The 26,845-nt window shown below is 39.2% G+C and overlaps 1 protein-coding gene across 2 annotated transcripts in view; it reads left to right on the top strand.

Moving 5' to 3' along the window:
* Positions 1-26,845, top strand: part of CBS (cystathionine beta-synthase) — a 656,282-nt gene that overhangs the window by 531,759 nt on the left and 97,678 nt on the right. For both annotated transcript variants that reach the window (XM_044072237.1, XM_044072236.1), the window contains exons 12-13: positions 2,509-2,586; positions 25,598-25,732. In XM_044072237.1, coding sequence (XP_043928172.1) covers positions 2,509-2,586; positions 25,598-25,732 — 213 coding nt within the window. The remainder of the gene's footprint in view (positions 1-2,508; positions 2,587-25,597; positions 25,733-26,845) is intronic.

The following is a 26,845-nucleotide window of genomic DNA, read 5'->3' as shown; positions in this document are numbered from 1 at the left end:
GATCATACTATAGATAATTTGAGGGAACCTATGCATTGGGGTAAAGCATTTAAGAACTACATCTTTCCATTAGTAGTAAAGGGGGCATTCCTGGAGTAAATTTTCTGTTTCCCATCCATAGATCTAAGTTGCACTTGAAAATGGACAGGAATGAACTGTGTTTTATGTGGATGGGGAGTCTGTTCCACGGCAGCAATATCCTCTATGAAATGTACCTGTCCCTCCAAACCATTCTGTTGATGTTGCAGAAGGGGTTTAGGTTTCTAAACCAAGTATTTCTGATGCCATTTGACTTGCTGATGTGCAGTAAATCCATTAGTAAAAGGTCAGAGAATGCCTTGCTTGCCAGACACAGGTCACCTCTTAGTCTGTAAGATATCAAGTATAGTTTAAATAAGGAAAAACACAAACTTAACTCAAAAAGTGAAAAAGGCAAGAGTCTGCAAGTCCACTCGACTGTTTTAACTCAACTTTTTTAATTAGCACTTTTGTCTGTCCAAATCAAACAAACTTCTTCAGATAAATGATAAAAGGAAATTACATCCATTAAATAGAGAAATCCTTATGACATCAGTTCCTGATTCCATTAAAATAATACTTCAAAATGATTAAATAAAAAATTAAAATGTTTGCTTTAAATGTTCAAATGAAAAATTGTGTAAATATACATGTAAATAACTATAAAAATGTCACTTGCTTGTGCAAACTGCTTAAAAACATTGTTTTAACAAATTGTGTCATCTTTCTAAAGACTGCCGTTGATGAATCCAAACTGAGATGGGTCCAGTGTTTGGAGGTTCCTTATGTCCTTTCTGATTGATTAATTATATAAGTCTTTCCATTGCTTTGCATATGAGGCTGGTCAGACTTAAGGGTCTGTAATTGCCTGGATATGTGGAAGATCCTCCCTTATGCAGGAGAATGACTGTAGCTGACTCCATTCACTTGGTACAAAACTTACATGGAGGCTGAGATTGAACAGTGTTGTTAGGGGTGTGGTTACATCTTGTTTCATGCTATTTAAGATGCATCCAGGACTACTGTCAGGTCTTATTAATGTAGTATTTTTAGCTTTTGATAGTACTTTGTATTGTATGATAGCTAGAGGTGAACCAGTTTCAGGTATATCTTAGGAATGGGTGGAGGGGAGAGAAGAGTAAAGATGGAGCAAAATTTATTGGTCTACTAAGTTTGCTGTACCATCAGACTCAGTGTAGGAATCAGTTCAGTACATTGCTGCTTTGTGCTTTTGAGATTATGAACATAACTAAAAATGTCTTGTTATTGTCTTTGGCTTGAGTAGCTATTTTAGCCTCAAACTTGGCTTTAGTGGATTTTATTAAGCTTCTGAGTTGTTTGTTTATTTCAGTGACAATGACTTTAACATTCTGGGAATTACTCTTACTTTTGGTTAAAATTCTTTTCCTTTTATTACCAAGCTTGTTGATATTATGGTTCCACCATATGGTTTCTGGGGTTTGCTCTGTACGTGTTCCTGTGGGGTACAGCTGCATCTGTGCAGGTGGTTACATGCTGGTATAGTGAAGTATTCTATATTTCTCCATATTCACTGGAGTTAACTGGGTCTGGTTGGAATTTAATCTTTAGAACCTCAGTATATGATAGATTATGTGTATTGTGATGACCTTTGATAGGTGTGATGTCTTATGCACTGCTGGTGTCTGAGTTTACTGTGTGTGATATTTTTTGTCGCCAAGGATATTATATATGTACATCTGTCATACACTGTGTTATGCTGTTTGAGTGAAAGATGATCGCCAGACAGTACATGAGGCAATTCTTACACTGTCTCAAGATACCCATCTCAATCACGCTGGCTGGAGAAGTTGTGTAGGTGTTGGTCCATGGTACTGAGAGGAATGACTCTGGGGGCCAGGAGTAAATATAACTGTTTGAAATTTGGTTTTAGAATGATGTTTGACAGGACTTACTACTGCGTATTTAAATTTCAGTACAACATAACTAGCCTAGAAACCATCCTCTGCCACCAGCAAGACCTAGTCAACTAATTCTAGTAAAATAAACTCACTAATTTCATACTAAAATTAGTGTAAACATTATCAGTACACTCAATATTAAGCAATTTTATCAAAGGTCTTTTATCCTGGTGAATAGTTTTAAGGGGAGAGAGACTTTGCAAAATGCTACTTATGTACTTAATGTCAACAGCCAATAAACAGGGAGAGGGAGGGAATTATGTTGTCAAATTATCATAATAGGCAGGCAACAACAAATATACTGGGTTTAAGAACACAAGTATAACAGGGTGGTTAGGAGGGGAAAACAATTAAACCCTTAGCTCTGAGGTGACTGGCTTGGAGCTGCCCCGATGCAAGGATATGTCCTGAACTAGCATGACATACACTCAGTACACAAGAATGAAACCAGGGCTAATAACAACAGTTAGACCACTTAAATGCAGTGTTAAAAATGCAAAAATTAGAGTAAATACAAATATGGTGATTGTGTCTGTATGATTTTGTTTAGGTCCAAGTTCTTAAGTGATAAGTGGATGTTCCAGAAAGGATTCCTGAACGAAGAAGATGTTATGGTTAACAAACCTTGGTAAGATTCTCTGTTTGCTTATGATCTTCTCAATTACTATACATTTTGTCATTATGTTATTACAAAAATACACATTTATTTTTGTTTTGTAATCACAAGTTTTTTTTTGACCAGCATACTTGTTAATGTGCAAAATATGATTTTTTGCCACTTTAATTTGGTGGATGCTCTGTTGACCTATTTAAAGTATTTGCTCAGCAATTTCCTTTTTGAATTTTTACCTTATTTTCTTATAATGTATTTAGATTTTATTTCCATTTCTGGTGCTTCGGGCAGTAAGGTTAACATTCATACATTCTTGCTGGCCACTAGTTTTATGATGCTGTGAATTGTTCAAATCAGCATGATACTAGCAGATGTTCTTCGTCTCACATTGCTGCAGTCCTAACAATTGGGTAGTCCGCTGTCCTCGGTCGGCCCGAATATCAAAGTATAAGGCTGACATCGGTCAGGGCGCATTTGACTGACGTCAGTACGTCAGGGTACAAATGCGCATGACCGGCGTCATATCCTCAGTCTTTTTTGCCGCATGGTCCGATGCAGAAGCAGTATTGCAAGTGCCGGTTGGCGTTCTGGGATTTTTCAATTTAGAAGTTTCAGACCGGATTCAAAGTTGGCTAAGTACCCCGTTGGGGAATATTTTGTTTTTTTCTTGCCTCAGTCGTTTACCGGATGTCAGAAAAAGTTAATAATTGCATTTCTTGTGGGAAACAGATACCGCATAAAGATTATCATACTTTGTGTATTCCTTGCTTAGGGCCTGAGCACGACGTTGTTGGCTGTTGCTCTTGTGCTAGATTTAATAAACGCACTATAAAGAGGCGGTTGGATTGTGCGAGGTTAGTCTTTGGGAAGCGGTGTAACTATAAAATGCCGTCGGATGCTCCGACGCCCGCTTCTTCCAAGAAGCGCAAGGACAAGGCAGTTAAGCCTAGGCTTGAAGAACCGTCAGTCCCTGATGCCGGTTCCTTAGAGGTGTCGGTGGAGCCGGTGGCTCCACCGGAGGTTTCTTTGTGTTCACAGGGGGAGACCTTGTTATTACAAGATGTGGCCTCTCAAGAGACTAGTCAGGCAGAAGGGGCTTCTCATATTACTATACTCCCCTCCCTTCCTAAAGTGGCTAGGCCCCCTCCTTCTGTTTCCAAGGCTTCCCCCAGGGGCAGGCCAGGTTTAGCTTCAGTTAGTGTTGCCCCTAGCTCTTCAGGTACTGTGCCCAAGAAGCATATGCTTAAAATGGCAGAAGATTTGATTACTTTGATTAGGGGTTCTATGCCCCCTCCTCATAAGCGGCCTCGGGTGGAGCCTGAGCTGGGGGGTTTTGAGCAGGCTTCAGATGTTTCAGAGTCTTCGGCTGAAGACTTGCAGGAGTACTCTCCTTATTCTGATTCTGATGTGGATGATTCTACTCCTTCTGCTACTCCCCCTGAGGATTTTTCTTTTTCAGAAACTCTTCATTCCATGAGGGAGCATTTTAAGTGGGGAGGTCAGGACTTCTCTGATTCCAGAAAAAGGCTTAGGGAATTTCTGTTGTTACCCCTGCATAGGCCTTTGGCTATACCTCCTGTTTTGACTGTAGTGGAGGATGTTTTTATGGAAGCTTCTCTTAATCCTGATTCTTTGCCTCCTGCTCCTGTTAAGCCGGATAGGTATTACAGGGTGCCTGAAGCTCATAAGTATCTTTTTAAGAGTCCTAGGGCAGACCCAGAAACTGTTAGCCATGGGCCTAAAGGTGTTAAGGCTTCTGTTGTTAAGAATCCGGTTCCTGCAGACAAGGAGGCTAGGGCCTTGGATAGGTGGGGCAACAAAGTCTATACTTCTTCCACTCTTGCTATGAGGGCTCTGAATTGCCAGTTTCACATGTTGAAATACCAAAATTATCTCCTTTCTCAATTGAAATCTAAGGTTGATGCTCTGGCAGTAGGTATTGATTGTAAGGAGTTGCAAGATTTAGTGCACGTTTCTGAACAGGTGGGTAAGCATTCTTTGCAATGTGGTTTTGATGCTGTGCAGGCCTCGTCTAGGGTGGCTGCCACTGGGTCAGTTCTTCACCGGCACGCCTGGCTGAGGGATCAGAATTTGTCTGAACATGTTAAAACAAGGATTTTAGATGCTCCTTTACAATCTGACGTATTGTTTGGTCCTCCTGTTGAGACAGTTTTAAAGAAAATGGAGGACAAAGCTAAGTCTATGCAGACTGTTAAAGATTTTTTGCAAGTCCAGCCTCCAAAGTTTAGTAGAAATTGCCCTACTAAGGGGTGGACTTATCCTTCTTATGATTCCCAGTCTAGGGGTAGATCTAGACGTGGTAAGGGCAGAGCTCAGGGCTCTTTCAGGCCTAGAACAGGGAGTTCTCCTGCACAGGCTTCGGGTGAGGGCAGGGGTCAGTCCTTTCGTAAACAGACCCAATGACCTTCCTTTTCAGCTGCCAGAGCCTGCTCGTCTGGCAGCACCTTTGGGGGGACGGTTGGCACTTTTCAAAGAAAATTGGTGTTTAATTACCCAAGACAGATGGGTATTGGATATCATACACCACGGCTACAGGTTTTATTTCCATACCTTGCCTCCTTTCACAGGCATGCCAGACGTTCCTCCTCAACAAAGAATAGAGGCTCACAAGCAGGTTTCTCTGTTGCTCCGACTAGGGGCCATACAGCCGGTCCCTCTACCAGAAGTGGGCCTAGGATTTTATTCTCGCCTGTTCCTAGTACCAAAGAAGGGGAACACATGGAGACCAATTTTGGATTTATCTATCCTCAACACTTATCTGGACATTCCCAAGTTCAAAATGTTGACGTTGCAGCAGCTTTTACCTCTGCTGGGCAAAGATCATTGGATGGTAACTTTGGATCTCAAGGAGGCTTACCTTCATGTTCCTATCAGACTAGGTTGCAGAAAGTATCTGCGTTTTCGAGCTGGGACTTCTCACTATCAGTTCTCTGCATTGCCCTTTGGCTTATCTACTGCGCCCAGAGTGTTCACGAAAATTCTGGCTCCAGCGATAGCTTTCTTCAGACTAAAGGGAATCCAGATCTATCCTTATTTGGACGACTGCCTAATTCTGGCTCAAGGAAGAGAAGAGCTCCTTCTTCATTTGGAATTTGTGATAGCAGTGCTAAGATGCCTAGGGTATTCTGTGAACGAAATAAAGTCCAGTCTAGTACCCTCTCAAGACATGTGCTTTCTGGGTGTGAGACTGAATACAGCATCCCAGATGGCCTTTTTAACCCCGGACAAACAAAAGAGTCTATCCCTTTACTTCCATCAACTATCTCATCAGTCCGGGCTGACTGCAAGGACAGTCCTTCAAGCCTTAGGGTTCATGGCATCTTGTATTCTGGTGCTTCCCAATGCCAAACTGCATATGAGGAAGCTACAATGGTATCTCAAAACTGTATGGACACAGCACTGCCAGGATCTGGACACTGTCATTCAAATAATACCTTGCATTCAAAAGGAATTTTTGTGGTGGGCTCAGGAATGTCACCTAAACAAGGGACTCTCTGTGACCCGGCCAGAGACGAGTCAGATTTTAACGACAGATGCCTCAGACAAAGCTTGGGGAGCTCATCTCAATGGAAAGTGGATACAAAACAAGTGGCCTGTCTGACTACAACATCTACATATCAACATGAAGGAGATGTTAGCAGTCCAGTTTGCATTAATTGCTTTCAAGGAATTACTTCTTCCAGGGCAGGTGTTGATTCTAACAGACAACACAACTGTCATGTGGTACATCAACAAGCAAGGGGGAACGCATTCTTATCCTCTATGCAGGCGAGCAATGATTTTGTGGGAGACTGCTCTCAGTTTACAGCTCAATCTTCAGGCAAGGTTTCTGCCAGGAGCACAGAACTCCTTAGCAGATGTGTTGAGCAGACGAATTATGGATCCCCACGAGTGGAAATTGGATCCTCATGTATTTCAGCAATTGACAGTGTCATGGGGAACTCCAGACATAGATCTGTTCGCTTCCCCACTAAACCATCAGCTGCCAAAGTTTTGCACAAAAAGGTTTCATCCCACAGCTTGGAGAGTGGATGCTCTTTCCTTCAATTGGAGCAATCTTCATGTGTATGCCTTTCCACCTCTGCCTCTCCTCCTAAAGGTACTTCTGAAAGTCAGACAGGACAAGCCAAGGATGATCTTAATAGCTCCGGATTGGCCTCGACAACACTGGTACCCATTACTGAGAAGTCTGGTATGGAAGCCTCCGTGGCCTTTGCCTTCGATTCCACACCTGTTGTCGCAGGAGGACAGCCATTTGCTACATGTCAAGCTTCACTCTCTGCACCTCACAGCCTGGCATATTCTGTTTTGACCCATAGTGGGCCTCCACTTCCTCAGCAAGTTTTGAATGTTCTCTTGGAAGCTAGGAGGCCTAGTACAAGGAAAGTGTACGCAGACAAATGGAAGAGATTTTTGTTTTGGAGTGCAGCAAAAGATTTTGATGTTTCTGAGCCTAATTTGTGTGTGGCTCTTCAATATCTTACTGAGTTACTAGACAAAGGTTTGTCTTTCTCTTCTATTAAGGTTCATGCTGCAGCAATTTCAGCTCACTATGATTGCAACCCACCATTGTTTTCTCATCCTTTGTTCAAGCAATTTCTTAGAGGGGCAAAGAATATGAGACCCCCACGAAGAGCTCCTACTCCTGCTTGGGATCTCAATTTTGTGTTGGAGAAACTCACTCTACAACCTTTTGAGCCTGCTGCTACTGCTGAGTTGGTATTTATCATGGAAGACTGCTTTTTTGTTGGCCATTACCTCTGCAAGACGGGTTTCTGAATTACAGGCCCTTATGGCAGTTGAGCCTTTCTTGATTTTCCATAAGGATAGGGTATCATTACGTACTAATCCTTCCTTTATGCCTAAGGTGGTTTCTAGTGTGGCTTTGAACCAAACTATTCATTTGCCTTGTTTTATGCAAATCCCCAAAATAAAGGGGAAAAGATTTTGCACACTTTAGATGTCCACAGGCAGTTGCGTTATTATTTGGACAGAACTAAAGGTTTCAGGCAGTCTCAGCAGTTGTTTGTTTCTTTTGCTTTGAGTTCTCAGGGCAAGCCTGTATCAAAACAAACTATTTCTAAGTGGATTGGGTTTTGCATTGCTTTCTGTTCTTCCCATCATGGCAAGGAGATTCCAGCTGGGATTAGGCCTCATTCCACTAGGGCTACTGCCACTTCAACAGCTTTTTTGAGGGGAGTGGCAACCAAGGATATTTTGGAGGCAGCTACTTGGAGTTCTGTACATACTTTCTCTAAGCATTATCACCTACCACTTTACTCTAAGTCTAGGGCTGGTTTTGCCACTGCTGTTTTGCAGGGCATTTTGGCAGCTCCTGCTTCCTTGTAGTTAGCCATCCTCCCTTATCTCTGCTTTGGGATTCTACCCAATTGTTAGGACTGCAGCAATGTGAGACGAAGAACATAGTACAGTTTTGTACCTACCATAAATGTAGATGTTTGAGGATCCACATTGCTGCAGTCCAATTTACCCTCCCTCCTTCCCCTCTGTTGTTAGAGGTGGTTGTGTGGGTTGGGTTGTACATTTTGTGTATATCGTATATATTGTACTATAGTTAGTGCAAGGGTGGTTGGTTGGTTGTTTGCTGTCTTTTGGTTTTGACCTTTCTTTTTGGGGTCTTCTGACATCTGGGGCAAGAAAAGACTGAGGATATGACGCCGGTCATGCGCATTTGTACCCTGACGTACTGACGTCAGTCAAATGCGCCCTGACCGACGTCAGCCTTATACTTTGATATTCGGGCCGACCGAGGACAGCGGACTACCCAATTGTTAGGACTGCAGCAATGTGGATCCTCGAACATCTACATTTATGGTAGGTACAAAACTGTACTTTATTTGTTGCTTACTATACTGAACAGTCCTAGTACTAATGACACTTAATTCAGACGTTCAGGTTTAAATTTATTGATTTAAATCCTAAGCACATTACAAACTGAACATCCTGAACACTGTAGAAGTAAATAAATACATTTGACAGAAGACATTAACTGCTAAGCAATATAAATAAAGTAACTTGTCAAGTAATAATGGACAGAGGAAAAATAAATAGATTTTCTCAGGGTATTAAATATGCAGCGGTAACCTCACAGCAAAATATAAAATGTATGCAAATTGTTAACCAGAAAACAAACGTCATGTCTATGTTTTTAAATATTACTTCTGTCAAACAAGTCCAGGTTAAGGCAGTAAGTATTGCCAGACCAATGACTAAAACACATTATTGATTTTATTTTTCACTCTGTGAACAAAATGTACTCGGTCTTAAAAGAAAATGCAATACAATGTTCAGTTAGTATCAGATAATGTCCAGGACAACAGCTAAAAAGCAGCTTAGACATTACCAGAGGAACCAAATGCTATACATTATTCCAGAGCTGCAGTTGGTAGTTCTGCTTTATATTCCATGTAGGTAAATAGTGAAGCTGTACACATTTTTAGAGCAGGAATTGTTGCTTTTCACACAGCAGCAACTGTCCTGCTCTGTTTAAAAGCCTATGGCATCAGTAAGATGTCAATACTCCTGCACTGTTTAAAAGCCTACATTAGTAAGAGCAGCAGCGGTCCTCCTCTGGTTAAAAGCCTATAGCATCAGTAAGAATGACAGCAGTCCTCCTCTGTTTAAAATCTATTCCAGACAACAAACAGCATTCAGAAGAAGGGAAAAAAGCAATACCTTCCTTTTAAAACAAAAGGATTAACTAAGATTCTAGAAATCATCTGTAGCTGTGTGGTGCTGTGGTCCTGCAGTCATACATAAAGTCTGCAAAACTTACCTAAAAGTAAGATGTCGAAAGAAGAAAATAATATGGAGACTTTAACAACTAAAACCAAATTCTCAATACTAGCTTCACCAGACAAAGACACAACTCCAAAAAGACAGAGGACAAATAAGCAATCTGACAATTCCAAGCCTGCAAATAAAACCAAGTCAGAACAGCCAGCTAGTCTGGAAGATATAAAAACAGCTTTATTGCCCATTCAACAAGCAATACAGGACTTATCCACACAGTTTCAAACATTTGAAGACTCATTTAATCAAATTCTAACCAGAATTGAAAAATCTGAAGCAAAAATATTAGAAAATGAAATAAAATTAGACTCTATATCTCAGAGAACTGATTCCCATGACAAAGAGCTGCAAAGTCTACAAGCAAACATAATAGATTTAGAAGCAAGAGCTCGAAGAAACATTATAAGGGGAATCCCTGAAACTGTGTCACACATTGATCTAATACCAACTATCAAACTCATACTAAAATCTTTACTAGATGATTCTAAAGCAACACAACAAATAATAATAGAGAGAGCCCACAGAGCTCTGAGAGAAGCTCAATAATCCTTGAGACCAAGACCTGTGTATGCCAAAATGTTAAACTATCAAGATGTAAATAAAATACTATTTGCAGCAAAGAAGAAAGGGACTCTCACCTGGAATAATAGTGGAATTTCCTTTGCTCAAGATCTGCCTATTCAGATAAGGCAAGCAAGGCAACTTTTATCTCCATACTGCAAGTTTCTAATAGAAAAGAAAATAAAGTTCCAGATGAAATACCCAAACCTTCTAATTTTCAATGTAAAAGATGTTAAATACATGATTGCTAACCTCAAGGAAGTAAAAGAGACTTTCCTGTCAGTTTTCAAGCAGATTCCACCTCCAGAAACTAAATAAAATGCCTGGAACTTAAAAATTACCCTTGAGTAAAAATCAGATCGATTTGTGAGTGTTTTTGATGGGATACACACCCTGAGAGCTTCTCCTTGCTGCCTAGGCCCTTAAATCAATGATGGGAGCCATGGGGAACACAGGAAAAGGAAATTAAAACCATGTAGGAACTAAAATTCAACTGCTATTTCAGATGCACATAATATAAGGTGACACAATTTCCCAGGAAACTGGTATGTTAAAACAGTCCCCCTTCGAGCTCAAAATCTTCACTATAAAACCAAAAGACCTAAAAGGAAGGTACAGCAAGACCAAGAAGTGATTTCTTACTCAAAATCACAAAAATTGACATAAAACAATAAGACAACTGACTGAAAGATGACTAGTAAAGCCTGCAAACATGACTTTGAAGAATCAGAAGAATAAGGTACTGTTTTACCAAAACAAAATTGTGACTTTGATTCTCCAATACAAGCTTAATGTAAAGAATCCAGTCTTAATTTCTGGACTTGAGTCTGGTAGAACCAGACCGAGTAGATGGTTCTTGATTGAAATAATGATGTTTAACTGGAATAACTTCAGGAATGAGAGTTTAAGCAGTTTAGAGGAGAGGAATTATATGACAATTTGAATATAACCTAATTGACTGCAGAAGTTATAAATATCTAAACAAGCAAGTCTTAGCAGTATATATACCTGGCTAAGCTTGCAATCTTTTTTTCTCCCCCTCATATACCCACTTCTATTTACATGCCAATAATGCAATCTGAGTTTGTTATAAATTGCTACAGAAGAATGCCTGAACACAGAAGCTGGGTAATTTATATATATATAAGAAGAGGGAAGGTAAGAGAACTATATGGAGAAGGATCATTTAAATATGACATGTCTGGCTTAAAAATATAGGTTACATTGTTGTATATTTTGCCATATCTAATTGAGAATTAGATCATTAACATGTTTTTTAAAAACTCACTTTTAGGAGGAATAGATCATAAACTTATAAGCTATATGTCTTGTACTTTAACCGCTGCGCTCTAATGGTATAATAGTTTAAAGGTTGAGACTAGGGATATGACGCAGCAGTGTTTTTTGTAGAGAACTTGTCTGTTAAGCTTTGTCCATATTGTATTTAGTAACATAAGGGGGATACCATGTCACAAACTTATACGTAAAGAAAAAACACAATTTAATACTAGTAGGAATCTTATGGTACATACTAAAATCACATTGTATTCCCCTGTTTATTCCTGGTCCAGGGGTATAGTGGGTAGGCACAGTGTAAGGACGGGAATAGTTAGATGCTTTCCAATGACACACTATAACAACACATACAAAAACCATAAATCTAAATTAACATACAGATCAGTTAAAACAAGCATATCTATCACATAAATGGGGGAAATTGAAATGTGGAATGTTAAAGGACTACAAAATAAAGAAAAAAGGAAAATATTTTTGCATTTAGCCCTGAAAACCAAAGCTAATCTCATCTTAATACAAGAAACGCATTTAACTTCAGAGCAATGGACAGATATTGGGAAAAAAGTGGATAAGGCAAATTATAGCTTCTGGGGACATAACTAACAGTGGTGGGGTGGCCATAATAATTAAAAACATTTTCAGGACAAAATACTTGAAACTAAGGCCGACAAAGAGGGAAGGTGGTAACATTTACTAACACGATATTTCCACAACCCATAATGGTGTTAAATGTATATGCACCTTGTAGCAACCAACATCTTTTTCATGTCACTGTACCCAATTCTAAACCAACTGGAAGATCATTATCTAATAATTGGTGGTGACTGGAACACATATCAAAACCCAGGAAAGGATAAATCGAACCCGACCAAACTACATAATAGATAAGCTACAATAGCTTTAAATGAACTTAAACAAGACTTCAAACTATATGACCCCTTTAAATATGAGGATAAAGATAACAAAACTGGGAATTACACATTCTACTCCCAATGCCATAAAATGTGGGCGAGAATCGACTTCTTTTTAATCTCAGACATACTCATTAACATGGACCCTACAATAGTCATACACACTAGATTTATGTCAGATCATTCCAAAGTTACACTGAGTATCAACTGGGACAAAAAAAGGTTTTTAAACAATAGAGGTAATTAACTGGTCATTAAATCCTAATCTGCTCTTCAAAACAGATGTAGTAAAAGAGCTTGAGGATATGTTAAAAACACCCCTTGTAAATGGCTTCAATTCCCAAACATCAATGGGTATAGAATGAGCATCGACCAAAACACAAATCAGATGAACTTTCATTAAAAAAGCAGCATATTATAAAAAAAAATCCAACTGAAAGAGGAACATAAAATAAAGGAGAAAATAGAACAATGTGAAAAGAATTGATAAATAACCCTAATAATCAAACAGAAATGGACCTCCTAAAACTACAGAGAGACCTATATATGCTCGAGAACAGAAATTTATCTTTTTATGAGACAAGACAGTTGGCTAATTATGCAGAAAAAGCCCAAATTCCTTCCAGAGCATTGGCCAGAATTATCTCTCGACAAAAATCCACCTCAGTTATAGTAGAAGTAAATTACCAAGGGAAAAACTATACAAGAAATGAGGAAATTATCAAAGTATGTGAACAAATATATACTCAAACATATGGAGAACAAACCCTCCTCGAAGGAGGATAGGGATCTTTTTCTTCAAAAACTAAAATTCCCTAAACTAGATTTAGATCAACAAAAAAAACTAATAGAGCCCATTTCTATTAACGAGATAACCACAACAATTAAACATCTAAAACCACACAAGGCCCCAGGACTGGATGGTCTTACCTCAGAATTTTATAAATCCTTCAGTCCACTAATTGCCAAATTATTATACCAAGTGCTGAACTATATAATAAATAACAACATACATTATATTCACTTTAACGCCTCTAAAACTATTTTTATATTAAAAGACCAAGCGGACCCTAAAAATCCAGATAGCTATAGACCCATCTCTCTTCTAAATATAGACACCAAGATCCTGACCTCAGTACTCACAAACAGAGTTAAAAATATGATAGAGAAAATCATTTCTCCTGAACAATCTGGGTTTACACCACGTAGACAGACCAGTGACAACACTCTAACATTAGAAGCGTTAATATCCTTTGCAAATCAGAGAAATACCAACATCTTCACAATGGTAGTAGATGCCCACAAGGCTTTTGATAGGGTCAGTCTTGAATTCTTGCTGCAAACGTTCCCTCACTTTGACATACCTAAAAATTTTATACAGCTCATTCAAATTCTCTATAGTAATCCATATACATCCCTATATATAAACAAAACATAGTCAAACAGAATTTCGATAAAAAATGGAACAAGACAAAGCTGCCAGCTATCACCCTTTCTTTTCAACCTTTACCTAGAACCCCTGTTTCTATATATTAAACAAAATACATATCATAATCCCCCCTCAATACATAACTTCAAAGTTTATCTCTCAGCATTTGCAGACGATTTAAACATATACTTTACTACACCAAGTTCAGACATGACCAAAATAATAAACACAATTGAACAATTCTCATACATGTCTAACTACAAATTAAACCTTAATAAAACTAATATATTCCCCTTAAGGCCACCTAGACTCATCTCCCTAATACCTCTCTTAGACAAAATAAAAATAAAGGAAGAAACCAAATACCTGGGGATTACTTTCTTTCAGAATAACAAGGAATTCTACCAACATAACGTAACTCTTAAATGGCAAAACATAACACAAGATTGTACAAGATGGAATAACCTTAAGCTACCATTTTTGTCTAAAGTATCAATAATTAAAATTAACATACTACCTAGATTAATATATCTATTTATGACATCTCAGATAACTATACACAATAAATTCTTCAAACAAATTCATACCTTTCTAGCAAAATTTGTATGGGGACCTAAAAAGACCAGAATCTCCTATCAAAAACTAACACTTCCCAAGAACAAAGGGGGTCTGAACTTGCCAGATTTCAAAACCTGCTACTCTATTATCAACACTAATAGAATACTGAGAATAGCAGAGTATGACCCCTCGGCAAAGACTGGTTCACCGGCCTGGGTAACAATATACTATAGGTACATAAAAACACTAGACATCAATCCCAAAGCACTTCCCTTCTTAAATAAAAAAGATTTACAAGCCTATAACTTAATAGAGCCACTAAAACATTCTATAAATATAACACAAAAACTTTTTCACTCCTTAAACCTTGGACAAGCTATGTTAATACTACAACCCCTCCATAAAAATCCTAACTTAAAAATAAATAACAAGATGATAAACCTAGACTTCTTCCCTCGGTTAAAACATAAGAGAATCCAAGATATCTACCCATTCCTCAATAGCACAATTCATGAACTAAGAAGTAGTCTAAACTTACCTAAAGTTTGTTTGTGTCTTTCAGCTTTTCCCAGTTAGGGGTCGCCACAGCGGAACTCCGGTCCGCTAATGATTGGCAGTAGATCATTTTAAGACAAATCAAAGAGGTGTGTTCCAGTTACCTCCAAAACCTTACCATACTCGAAAGTGACATTGAAAACTGTACCCTACTTTGGAAGACTATGTTAATGTCAAGGAAAGCAATAACGAACTCATACAAAATGATAGGGAAATCAAATTCCAGAAAGACCTTCTCTTCTGTAATTACTGGAGAAAATTAAAACCTGATATGGATGACCAGCAAATAGAAAAGGCAATCAACTTAACATTGAAAACTATTCCACTTAAAAAACTCTCTTACACGCAACTCATGATTAATAATAATGCTTATTTCACCCCAGCAATTCTTCACACATTCAATGCAACTAAGTCCCCATACTGTCCACACTGTAAAGACCAGATTGCAGACCTAATACATATATTCTGGAGTTGTAAATGCGTTTTCAAGCTTTGGAATTCCCTTAAGTTACAACTGCAAAAAATGGGGTATCAAGCACCAACACTAACATGGGAATTTACTCTTTTACACATCCTCCTGGCCAACATCTCAGGAAAACAAGCTAACCCACTTATAAAGATTTTCTTATTAATGAAGCTATATATAGCTCGCACATATACATTTTGAATCTTCAACACATTTGGACAATGCTCGTTTGTTCTGTGGCAGTATGGAGTTTATAAAGAGTGTGTGTGTGTGTGTGTGTGTGTGTGTGTGTGTGTGTGTGTGTGTGTGTGTGTGTGTGTGTGTGTGTGTGTGTATACACATGTATGTATACTTATGTGTATATATATATATGTGTGTGTGTGTGTGTGTGTGTGATATTTATTTAATATTACCTTGGAATAAAAATAAATACAGATTATAAATATTAAAATATATCTATAGCTTGATTAAATCAAGCAAAATTTATCTGATAATTCTGACAAATCAGATCTACTTCCTCATAGACTGTAAGGGAGAAAAATGCAACTAAAAAAACATCAAACTAAACATAAAACATGCCAAGAATATAACAGCACTGCAACCACTAATCGGCCACTAAACAAAAATACAAAATAATATAAAAATACAAAACAAACAAAAGAAATAGGTTCAGAAAAAATAGCTACCACCAAATGCAAGTCTCCAGGCCCAAAAAACAAATGTAGTCCAAATGTAAACAAACCAAAGAAGGACCAGGAGCAAGCTGCAGATTCCAGTTTCAAAGTAGTTTATTCCAAAACAGACGACATCCAAACACAAAACAACACTAGCACTTTCATAGGTGTGTGCCCCACTTCCTGACGAAGAAACAGTACACTCCAACAGCTACTCATATCCAGTCAGACCCAAGACCTTGAACTATGGGAAGGGGAAAGGAGGAAATGTGAGTAGGAATACCTCACCACAGCCCAAGATGCCTCTAGTCAAGGGAAGCCAGGAAATCTAGAGGGGATGGTAGAAGGGAGGTTGTACTGCAACAGTATTCTCCAGACATCTACTATGATGGTAAGTTAACACATAGTTATGCTGCTGTGTTTTTTGTTTCGATTACTTTTGTGGTATTTTTAACTAATGCTTTAGGATGATAGGGAGGTGGCCTGAGAAGAGTAACTGGTTAGCTCAATAGAGGGAGGCCAGTAAAATGGCTATAGCAAACCAAGCTGTATTCCAAGAATCAGTATCCAGTTTATAGTGTTTTGAAAAAGTGTGCACAAATGTCTAACTGGCTGCTTCCTGAATAGCGTAGGTGCTGACCCCCTTAAGGAATGGCATAGTGGTGGCTATGCCTTTAATATTATAGGCCTTGACTGGACATACCAGAATTTTACCATGGAAGGGGTAGCAAAATAGATGCACTTGCTAGCCATTTGGATGTAGTCTGTTTGGACACAGCCTGTCCCTAATTTTTGGGAATGTCTAGATAGTACCTTACTTGTCTGTGAATATCCACTGATTGTTAAGACTCTTTCTTCCCAATTCTGAGGGGTTGGGGAAAAAAATAGATAAATGTATATTCTGAATCAGGAAGCATTTGTTACAGCTCTGGACATAACGGATGAATTTATGGAAAAGACTGGGAAAATAATCGCAAGATGATACCTGAGAGTAGGCAAGGCATCCTGATGATGTTAGCCCTTCCAGAAGTAAGGAGTGGTTAGTGCTGATACCCACTGTATGCCCCACCCTCAAGGTGTTACTGAGTGTAAGGAGGAGTGGAGAAAATAATCTGAGTAAGGCACTCCCTGGCAGCAGTGTGACGGTGTCTCAGGGTCCTTGGGAAAGGAACTTAAGGCAGCTGTGGCATGCAAAAAACAGAGTAAAAAAAAAAAAAAAAAAGACGATCCAAATTTAGGTGGAGGTGGGGAGAACAGAACAATTGCTATTTTTGACAGGAAAATGACATCACTATGTCAAAACAATTATTTGTGACTCATACTGCTGTTTTTTAACTCACTTGGCTATGGTGTTTGCCAAACACAAAAGTGCATTTTTATGAATTTGTAACAATTAACTGGTAGACTAACTCCATGATGAATTAAAGTCTCACTGTTTGGGTCAGCAACATATACCGAAGAACAATTATTTTCACTGTCTTGACAACCAGACAGTGACACTGGCCATTTTTTTCACAAAAGCATTATTTTCTTAAACATTAAAATTGTATGCACTCCATTTGAGTTAGTACCAGCTTATGTTATAATACCATCTGACCAATGTTTTATGGCTGGCAGAGAAAGCAACTTCACTTCTAAATGTCTGGCTCCTTGGTGCTTGTGACAGTAGTATGGACAGCCACACCTTCCTCACTTTTAGCCCCGAGCTTGATGTACTTCTTAGAGATATTCAGTGTATGGAAGTACATTTGAAGTCATCTTTAATGGATACACAGTATAACCTCTTCCACTTTCTGGGCTATAGATTGTTATTTCATAAACATGTGAGCTTTGTCTTCTTCTCTTTTGCTCTTTCGGCTGCTCCCATGAGGGGTTGCCACAGCGGATCATCTGTTTCCATTTCTTCCTGTCCTCTGCATCTTGCTCTGTCACACCAACCACCTGCATGTCCTTTCTCACCACATCCATAAACTTATCTTAGGCCTTTCTCTTTTCCTCTTACCTGGCAGCTCCATCCTTAGCATGCTTCTCCCAGTATACCCAGCGTCCCTCCTCAGCACGTGTCCAAACCAGTGCAATCTCACCTCTCTGGCTTTTTCTCCACATTGTTCAACCTGAGCTGACCCTCTAATATACTCATTTCTAATCCTGTCCATCCTCATCCCACCCAGTGCAAATCTTAACATCTTTAACTCTGCCACCTCCAGCTCTGACTCCTGTCTTTTCATCAGTGCCACTGTCTCCAGCTCATGTAACATAGCTGGTTTCATTACCATCTTGTAGACCTTCCTTTTCAATCTTACTGGTGCCCATGCCACAAATCACTCCTGACACTCTTCTCCACCCATTCCATCCTGCCTGTACTCCCTTCTTCACCTCTCTTCCATACTCACCATTACTCTAAACTGTTGATCCCAAGTATTTAAACTCATTCACTTTTGCCAACTCTGCTCCCTGCATCCTCACCATTCCTCTGTCCTCTGTCTAATTCACACACATATATTCTGTCTTAGTCCTGTTGACCTTCATTCCTCTCCTATCTAGAGCATCTCTCCACCTCTTCAGACCTCCTCAACCTGTTCCCTACTCTCAGTACAAATCACATTGTAATCAGCAAACATCATAGTCCATGGGGACTCCTGTCTGATCTTGTCTGTCAATCTTTCCATCACCATTGCAAATAAGAAAGGGCTCAGAGCTGATCCTTAATGTAATCCCACCTCCACCTTGAATGCATCTGTCATTCCTACCACAAACCTCACCACTGTCGCACTGCCCTCCTGTACCACCCTTACATACTTTTGTGCTACTCCTGACTTTTTCATACAATACCACAGCTCCTCTCTAGGCACCCTGTCATATGCTTTCTCTAAGTCCACAAAGACACAATGCAACTCCTTCTGATCTTCTCTATACGTTTTCATCAACACCCTCAGAGCAAATATTGCATCTGTAGTGCTCTTTCCTGGCATGAAACCGTACTGCTGCTCACTAATCATTACCTCCCTTCTTAACCTAGCTTCCACTGTTCTTTCCCATACTTCATGCTATGGCTGATCAGTTGTATCCCTCTGTAGTTACTGCAGCTCTGCACATCACCCTTATTCTTAAAAATCAGTAACAATACACTTCTCCACTCCTCAGGCATCCTCTAACTTTCCAAGATTTTGTTAAATAGTCTGGTTAAAAATCCCACTGCCATCTGTCCTAAACACCTCCATGCTTCCACTGGTATACCATCTGTACCAACAGCCTTTCCATTCTTCATCCTCTGCATAGCTGTCCTTACTTCCTTGATAATCCGTTGCACTTCCTGATTCACTATCCCCACATCATCCAACCTTCTCTATCATTCTCTTCATTCATCAGCCCCTCAAAGTACTCTTTGCTCAACACACTCTCCTCACTTGTGAGTACATTTCCCTCATTATCTTTTATCACCCTAACCTGCTGTATATCTTTCCCAGCCCGGTCCGTCTGTCTAGCCTAATCGGTACAGGTTCTTTTCCTCCTTCCTTAGTGTCCAACTTTTCATGCAACTCGCCATGCTCCTTATCCTTAGCCTTCACCACCTCTGTCTTCACCATACACCTCATCTTCTTGTACTCCTGTCTACTTTCGTCATCTTTCTGATAATCCAACTTTTTCTTCACCAACCTCTTCCTCTACATACTCTTCTGTGCTTCCTCATTCCACCACCTGGTCTCCTTGTCCTCCTTCCTTGTCCTCCTTCCTCTAACTAGATGTCACACCAAGCACCTTTCTAGCTGTCTCCCTTACCACCTGTGCTGTGTCTGCCCAGCTATCTGGTAACTCTTCAGTGCCACCCAGTGCCCATCTTAACTCTTCCCTGAACTCCACATTACAATTATCCTTTCTCAACTACCACCATTTGATCCTTGGCACTGCCCTCACTCTCCTCCTCTTCTTGATTGCCACTGTCATCCTACAGACCACCATCCTATGCTGCCTAACTACCACCACTTTGCAGTCTCCAATCTCCTTCAGACTGGCTCTCCTGCATAGGATATAATCCACCTGTGTGCATCTTCCTCCACTCTTGCACATCACCCTGTGTTTATCCCTCTTCTTAAAATACGTATTCACCACACCCAGGTCCATCCTTTTCACAAAATCCACTACTATCTGACCTTCTGCATTCCTCTCCTTAACACCATACCTACCCAACACTTCTTCATCCACTCTGTTCCCTTCACCAACATACCCATTGAAATCCACTCGAATCACCACTCTCTCACCCTTGGGTACACTGCCCACCACTTCATCCATCTCCAAAATGTTTCTTTCTCATCCATCGCACACGCAACTTGCATATCATATGCACTAACAACATTCATCATCACACCATCAATTTCCAGTTTCGTAAACATCACTCTATCTGACACTCTTTTCACCTCCAAAACACTCTTGACTTACTGCTTCTTCATGATAATCCCTACCCCATTTCTTATCCCATCCACACCATGGTAGAACAATTTGAACCCACCTCTGAAAAATGTGAGTTTTGCCTGTTATAGTTAATTATGTGGCTATATCTGCTCAAAAATGCAAATTAATCCCCTTATACCATGTTGTAACTCAGTGCTAATGGAAAGGTCAGTAATTCAGATCCCAGTCCAAGCCTAAATTTCCTTTTTACATTTTATTGTTTTGAGATAAGTATTTCATGTAAGCAATTTTCTTCCATTTTGCCAGCTAAGTAGTCATAGTAGAATGTCTGTGCTCTTTTACAAGGGAGGTCTGATAGCACAAGGACTTTAAGTAACTTAGTTTGTCCTGCACTTCAAAAGTGCTAACGTTTGGATTCAGGCTTTAATATATTATAATACTTTTCTTTTACTAAAGTGTTTTTTTCCATAGAGAAAAACAGTTTCCAACTGTGTCTTTTCAACAGTGCAGTGTTAATGTTTCCATCAGGAGATACAGGAAGCTAGTTTCTTTGTGTAATGATTTTAGAGACCTTGCTTTTATATATATATATATATATATATATATATACATATATATATATATATATATATATATATATATATATATGAAATGTATGTTATAATAGCATTTGTGTCCCTCAATAAAATAATAGGATTAATAATGAAGACATATGAAGGGTCAAAGGTGTGGATTAAGGTGGAAGGTTCCTCTCTGACAAGTTGGGTTTGACTAGGGGACAGGGGAACCAGGTAGGGGTGTCTTCTTTCATCTTTGTTTGCTTTATATTTAAATCCACTAGCAAGGAAAATAAAGGACTCATAAATTTGAGGATGTAACTGGTATGATAATCAGGAAAAGTTAGCTTTATTTGTGGATGATATTATGTTGTACTTGATAAATCGATAAAAGGATGTTTCAGTGTTGTGGAGCATTTTTTTTAACAAGAAATATCTTTATTAAACCATCAATAGAAAATCAAAAACAATCAGAATAAGGAAGAGCTCAGCCTCAACCCTGCTGATGTCAGAAGGACCCTGAGAAGAGTTAACCCCAGGAAAGCAACTGGACCTGATAACATTCTTGGAAGAGTGCTCAGAGACTGTGCGGACCAACTAACAAATGAAACTCACAGACATCTTCAACAACTCACTGAGTCAAGCCATTGTGCCCAGATATTTCAAGTATACAAACATTGTACCACTGCCAAAGAAGTCACCACTTGCTTGCCTAAATGATTATCGTCCTGTAGCTCTCTCCTTCACTGTAATGAAATGCTTTGAGAGACTAGTCAAAGATATAATAACATGCACACTTTGATTCACTCCTGTTTGCATACAGGCCCAATCACTCCACAGGAGATGCTATTTCTTTGGCACTTCACTTATCGCTGGAACACCTGGAGAAGAAGAATAGCTATGTGAGGCTGTTTCATCAACTTCAGTTCAGCTTTCAATACAGTCATCCCACAAAATCTGATCAGAAAGCTGGTTCAGCTGGGCATCAGCACTCTACTATGCAACTGGATTCTGGACTTTCTTATAGGTAGAACCCAGAAAGTGTGGATAGGCAAGAATACATCAGAGAGCATCACCCTGAACATTGGAGTCCCACAGGGATTTGTCCTAACCGCCCTGCTTTTCACCATACTAACCCACAACTGTACTGCCAAGCACAGCTCAAATTGTATCATCAAATTTGCAGATGATACGACAGTTGTGGGCCTCATCAGAAATGATGATGAGACAGCCTACAGAGAGGAGGTGAATCATTTCATAAGTTGGTGTTACAGTGATAATCTTGCACTAAATGCCAACAAGACCAAAGAAATAACAGGAAGAGCAACAGAGAGCACTCTCCACTTGTAATCAAAGAAGAAACAGCTGAGAGAGTAAAAAGCACAACATTTCTGGGGGTGCAGATTGCAGAAGACTTGACGTGGTCAGCCAACACAAATGCCATCATTAAGAAGGAGGACCAATGGCTTCACTTCTTGTGGAGGTTGAGGAGAGCAAACCTACCATCAATGGCTCTCACAACCTTCTACAGGTGCACCATTGAAAGTATACTGACAAACAGCTTTACAGTATGGTATGGAAGCTGCTCTGCTTCTGAGCACCAGTCCCTCCAGAGGGACGTGAAAGTGGCGGAGAGGATTATCAGGAACTCCCTCCCATCCATACAAGACCTGCACATGTCCAGATGTCTCAGTAGGGCAAGGAAAATAACCAGGGATAGCACTCATCCTGCTTAGAAGCTTCGCACATTTAACATCAGGAAGGTGCTTTCGATGCATATGCTGCAAACCATGAGATTCAGAAACAGCTTCTTTCCAGTAGCCGTCAGGTTACTGAACTCTAGAAATAGTACCTCTCTCACTGGATATTAAAGCAGTAATCCAGCTATACTGAAAGGTCTCCGTAGTGCAATATGTAACAAGGTCTTACCCGTACCCAGACAGCAAAGTCAGCAGTAATCAAACTGAACTGTCTTACTCTGCAATATAAATGTAGGCCTTAAATCAATCGCTTAAGTGCAATTTTTCCAGTGAAAATAAGCTAATAACCTAGTAATGAGTGGCAATCTGTTACATTAGTACAATAATGCAAGTGTTTATTATTGTTGTGTTTGTCATCTGTGTCAATAGAATTTTGTGTATTATCGTCATGTTAAATGTAGTCTATGTATTGTATGCACATTGAGTTTGAAGGAAATGTAATTTCACTCGGTTCACACTTGTGTGAATCGAAGTGACAAAGTTTACTTTGACTTTGAAATACATTTATGTAAATGAAAACAAACCATGCCAACATAATCCTAGTTACATCACAAACCATACTGACATACAGCCAGTTGAAAACATTATACATCACTTATACTCTACCCGATAGTTTTCAGCCAAACATTACATAGCTCATTTAAGTCCTGCCTTCTTTTAAACCCCATTCCTCTCCTGTATGTATTGTTCCCACAATTCCCATTTTTCCTGTGTAGTTTATTCCTACCTTTTTCTAAAGATCTCAATTCCAGTTGTTTTATTTCTGTTACTGTGGAGCATTTTTAGAAAGTTACAAGTCTTTCAGAATATGAAACAAATGAAGATAAAACAAGAAAACTGTTCACTACCATATGAAATGGTTTAGCAATATCCATATTTATGGTGACGTGATAAGATATAGCATTTAGGTGTGTGGATTAAACTGGATTCTGTTATAATAACTAAGAATATGTAAGAAGGGACTTCAAAGATAATACAAAAATTGAAAAGCTGGACACTCTTGATCATGGATATGGATAGTAAGACAAGCAGTGTAAATGATTTTCATCCCTTTGGATTTTTATACAGGTCAGGTATATTTTTATCAACCAGAAAATAAATTGTGGATGATCACAAATAACGAGTTGAAAAAATTTATTTGGGAGAGGCAGAGGGCATGAGAAAACATGATTCTCCCTGTAGAACAAGGTTCAAAGGCACTTAGCAGGCTATTAATCTGTGAGGATCTGAATATGTCTAGCCTTAGATTCCTATGGTAGTTTTTCAGCCCTTATATTTTGTGCATGAATAACCCAGAGACTTGCAGAACAAACATTTTGGGACATTTACTTGTTGCCCTTTTTGGGTGACAAAACTGGGGTGAATTTACAGTTTCCTCTCCAGTAGTCCCAATTACATTTGACTAGAGTAAGAGAACAGCTGTGCTTTATGTAGCATGGAAGACAGTTGGTTAGAGATGGTCCTCTCTGTGATACATATTTATCCCTCCAACATGTCCTGTTTAGTTACAAAACAGATTGACACCCTTTGAGTAGTTTGTTACCACAGGAGATGCAAATGTGTAATAGGTCTGACAGCATGGAGTCTGTAGAGGCTCTGTACTTGAGGCAGAGGTTAGCTGTTGGTAGCCTGTATGATACCAAGAAGTGAGGCAAACCTTTGAGATGGTCTGCATAGTTTTTATGATTTTGGCCCTTTATTTTTTTTAATTGAGAAACCATTGTAGTAATTCCAGTTGTGACAACTCTTTGAACAGGTACATACAAAAAGGAGAATTATATTAAATGACTGGACTATTGAGAAAGCAGTGGAATGATTGCATCTCTGGACCTGGAAAGCCCCATCTTTAAATATAAGTTGTGCGATGAAGAAGGGCTTCCTTTCCTGGACAGTTTATTGTCAACATCAGTTGCCAAATCCTTGAGTATGAGATCAGCTTTCAGGGATACATTGTCAAGGTAATAATTACAAGGAAGACATGCTTGTTGAAGGATACTGTTAGACCTTTCTTGGCATTTAGTTTTAGTCTATGGTTTGGCATGGACTTCCTAGCGGATCTTGGTCCCCTCTAGGAAGTTTGTGATATCACAAAGGTTTACAGCCATCTACAAATTTGATCATCCAAAAACACTTAACATTTGCTTTGACCTCCAAGACGTAATTGCCAAGCAGAGTGACCCAAAAAGTGAACCCTGGGGTAGACCAGTAGTGCTAGATCTTTTGGAAGAGGTAGAGCCACCCACCCTAATTTCCTGAATTACATTTTTGAACTAATTTGCTATCCAGAGAAGTTACATAGGGATTTTTTGCTGCTCAAGCATTGAGGAGTTCAGAAGTTTAGAAGGGGACCTGGCTTGCTGAGGAACACTTTTGAGGGGAGACAGAATGACAGACTGATGAATGCACAAGATGCTAAATGAATCAGCTACCGCTGTGGGTAGACAGCAAATGATGTAGGTGCGATGGGAATGAGAAACGTAACAGTGAACACATTTGTTTGGAAATGAAACAAACTGGCAGATTTAAACATTCCATACAGAACACTTTGCCAGAAATGTTGGGAGGGTGCAGTGGTGTGACGAAGGAAATTATAATTCTGAGCCATGATGTAGGATCTGAGTTGTCTAAGCATAGCAAGGCCTTCCTGAGTTTAATACTTTTGGCTGCCGAAAAAGTTATTACTGAAAAAAATAGAACTCAGACTCCAAAACTGAATATTGTAAAGGAGATAAGGGAACCGGCAGTGAGATCTTTATAAAAGGGAAGGAGCAATTTATATAGAAATAAATGGAATTTGTGGGAACAATACATGCATGATAATGTTTAAGAGGAGTGAGGTTTAAGAGAAAGCGGGAATTGATCAATTTATGTAGTATTGGAGTGAATGTAAATTATTAAAAATGAAAACATTTATGTATACTGCATGAAAGTAACAATTGAAATTAGTATGATTTGTGATGATTTAACAAGTCTTTTTAAATACAGTATGTAATCCACATCTGTTTCTGTTGTTAGGTGGTGGAATGAAAAAGTTCAACAGCTGAATCTGTCTGCCCCCTTAACAGTGTTGCCAACTGTTTCTTGTCAGAAGACCATTGGAATTCTTAGAGAAAAGGGCTTTGACCAAGCACCTGTTGTCAATGATTCGGGGTATGTTCTTTTGGAAAATGTATAGGAATATAGCCTGTGTGTTTTTCTTAAAAAGATACTCTTAAATTTCTAAAAATTGTTGTGCCAGACAGTGAAAAAAAAAATTCTTACTTAAAAAGGCCTATTGAAATGAGTACTATTCAAAAAGCTTATGACAGCCAATGCTCAAACTCTTTGTTAAGTGCATTGCTAGTATGACAGTATTGCCATGGTCATTGCTTTAGCATGCATGCGTTGTATAAGTGGATGTACCCTTCACCTTTCCTGCTCTTCATGACCACTATATATGTAGTGCATACTTCTCATTTGTCCTGTTTTATGAATTAGATCATTGGTTTTGACACTCCAAAACACTCTGTTCCATAGCGAATAATGCAGTATTCCACAAGTGCCCAGTGAAATTTGCTAGCATAAGTGCTTAATAATTTATGGTGCTCTTCTGTCTGCAGTATTATAAATATTGCTGCACTTAATTTCAGTATGTTTTGTATTTCTGCTGCCAACTCTGATCACAAGTAACTCATTCTGCCCACTTGTCACACACTGTGCCAATCATTTTACTGAAAAAAAGTTGTGCAGTATGAATTACAGTGTGTGGAATCAAAGTCACACTGAACAGACCACTTGATATTTATGCCTGTAGGAAAAGTTTCTCTGGTCTGGTTCTTCTGTGTAGAGTCTGTCTGTCCTCCATGTGCTCATGTGGGTTTTCTCCAGGTGCTCTGGTTTCCTCCCAGTCTCCAGAGATATACAGTAGCTGGACTGGGGATTCTAAATTGTCTGTAGGAATTAGTGCATGCAATGTGTGATACAGAAGAAAGACCCGTCAACCTACTTCCATTTTCTCCTTTGCACTGTAAACATGGCAGTCTGCAGGGTCACACTAGGAGTGAGCTGTGACTCATAAGAGAGAGAGAGAGACAGAGAGAGAGAATGGAATGTAAGTTTTTTTTTTAATTTGAATATCGCTGCCATTATAATCAATGTCAAAAAGAAATCACTGATTTGATGTTCATGTTTTAGCCAAGTACCACCTCTGGTAGACAGAATACCATAACATTATAAGGATTTTCTTTCCTGCCAAAAAGAAAGGAGACTATAGCTAAGACTAGG

The sequence above is a fragment of the Protopterus annectens genome, chromosome 5.part0 (assembly GCF_019279795.1).
Source record: "Protopterus annectens isolate FY-2018-M chromosome 5.part0, PAN1.0, whole genome shotgun sequence".
NCBI lineage: Eukaryota > Metazoa > Chordata > Ceratodontiformes > Protopteridae > Protopterus > Protopterus annectens.
This window is presented reverse-complemented; position numbering and strand designations above follow the sequence as displayed.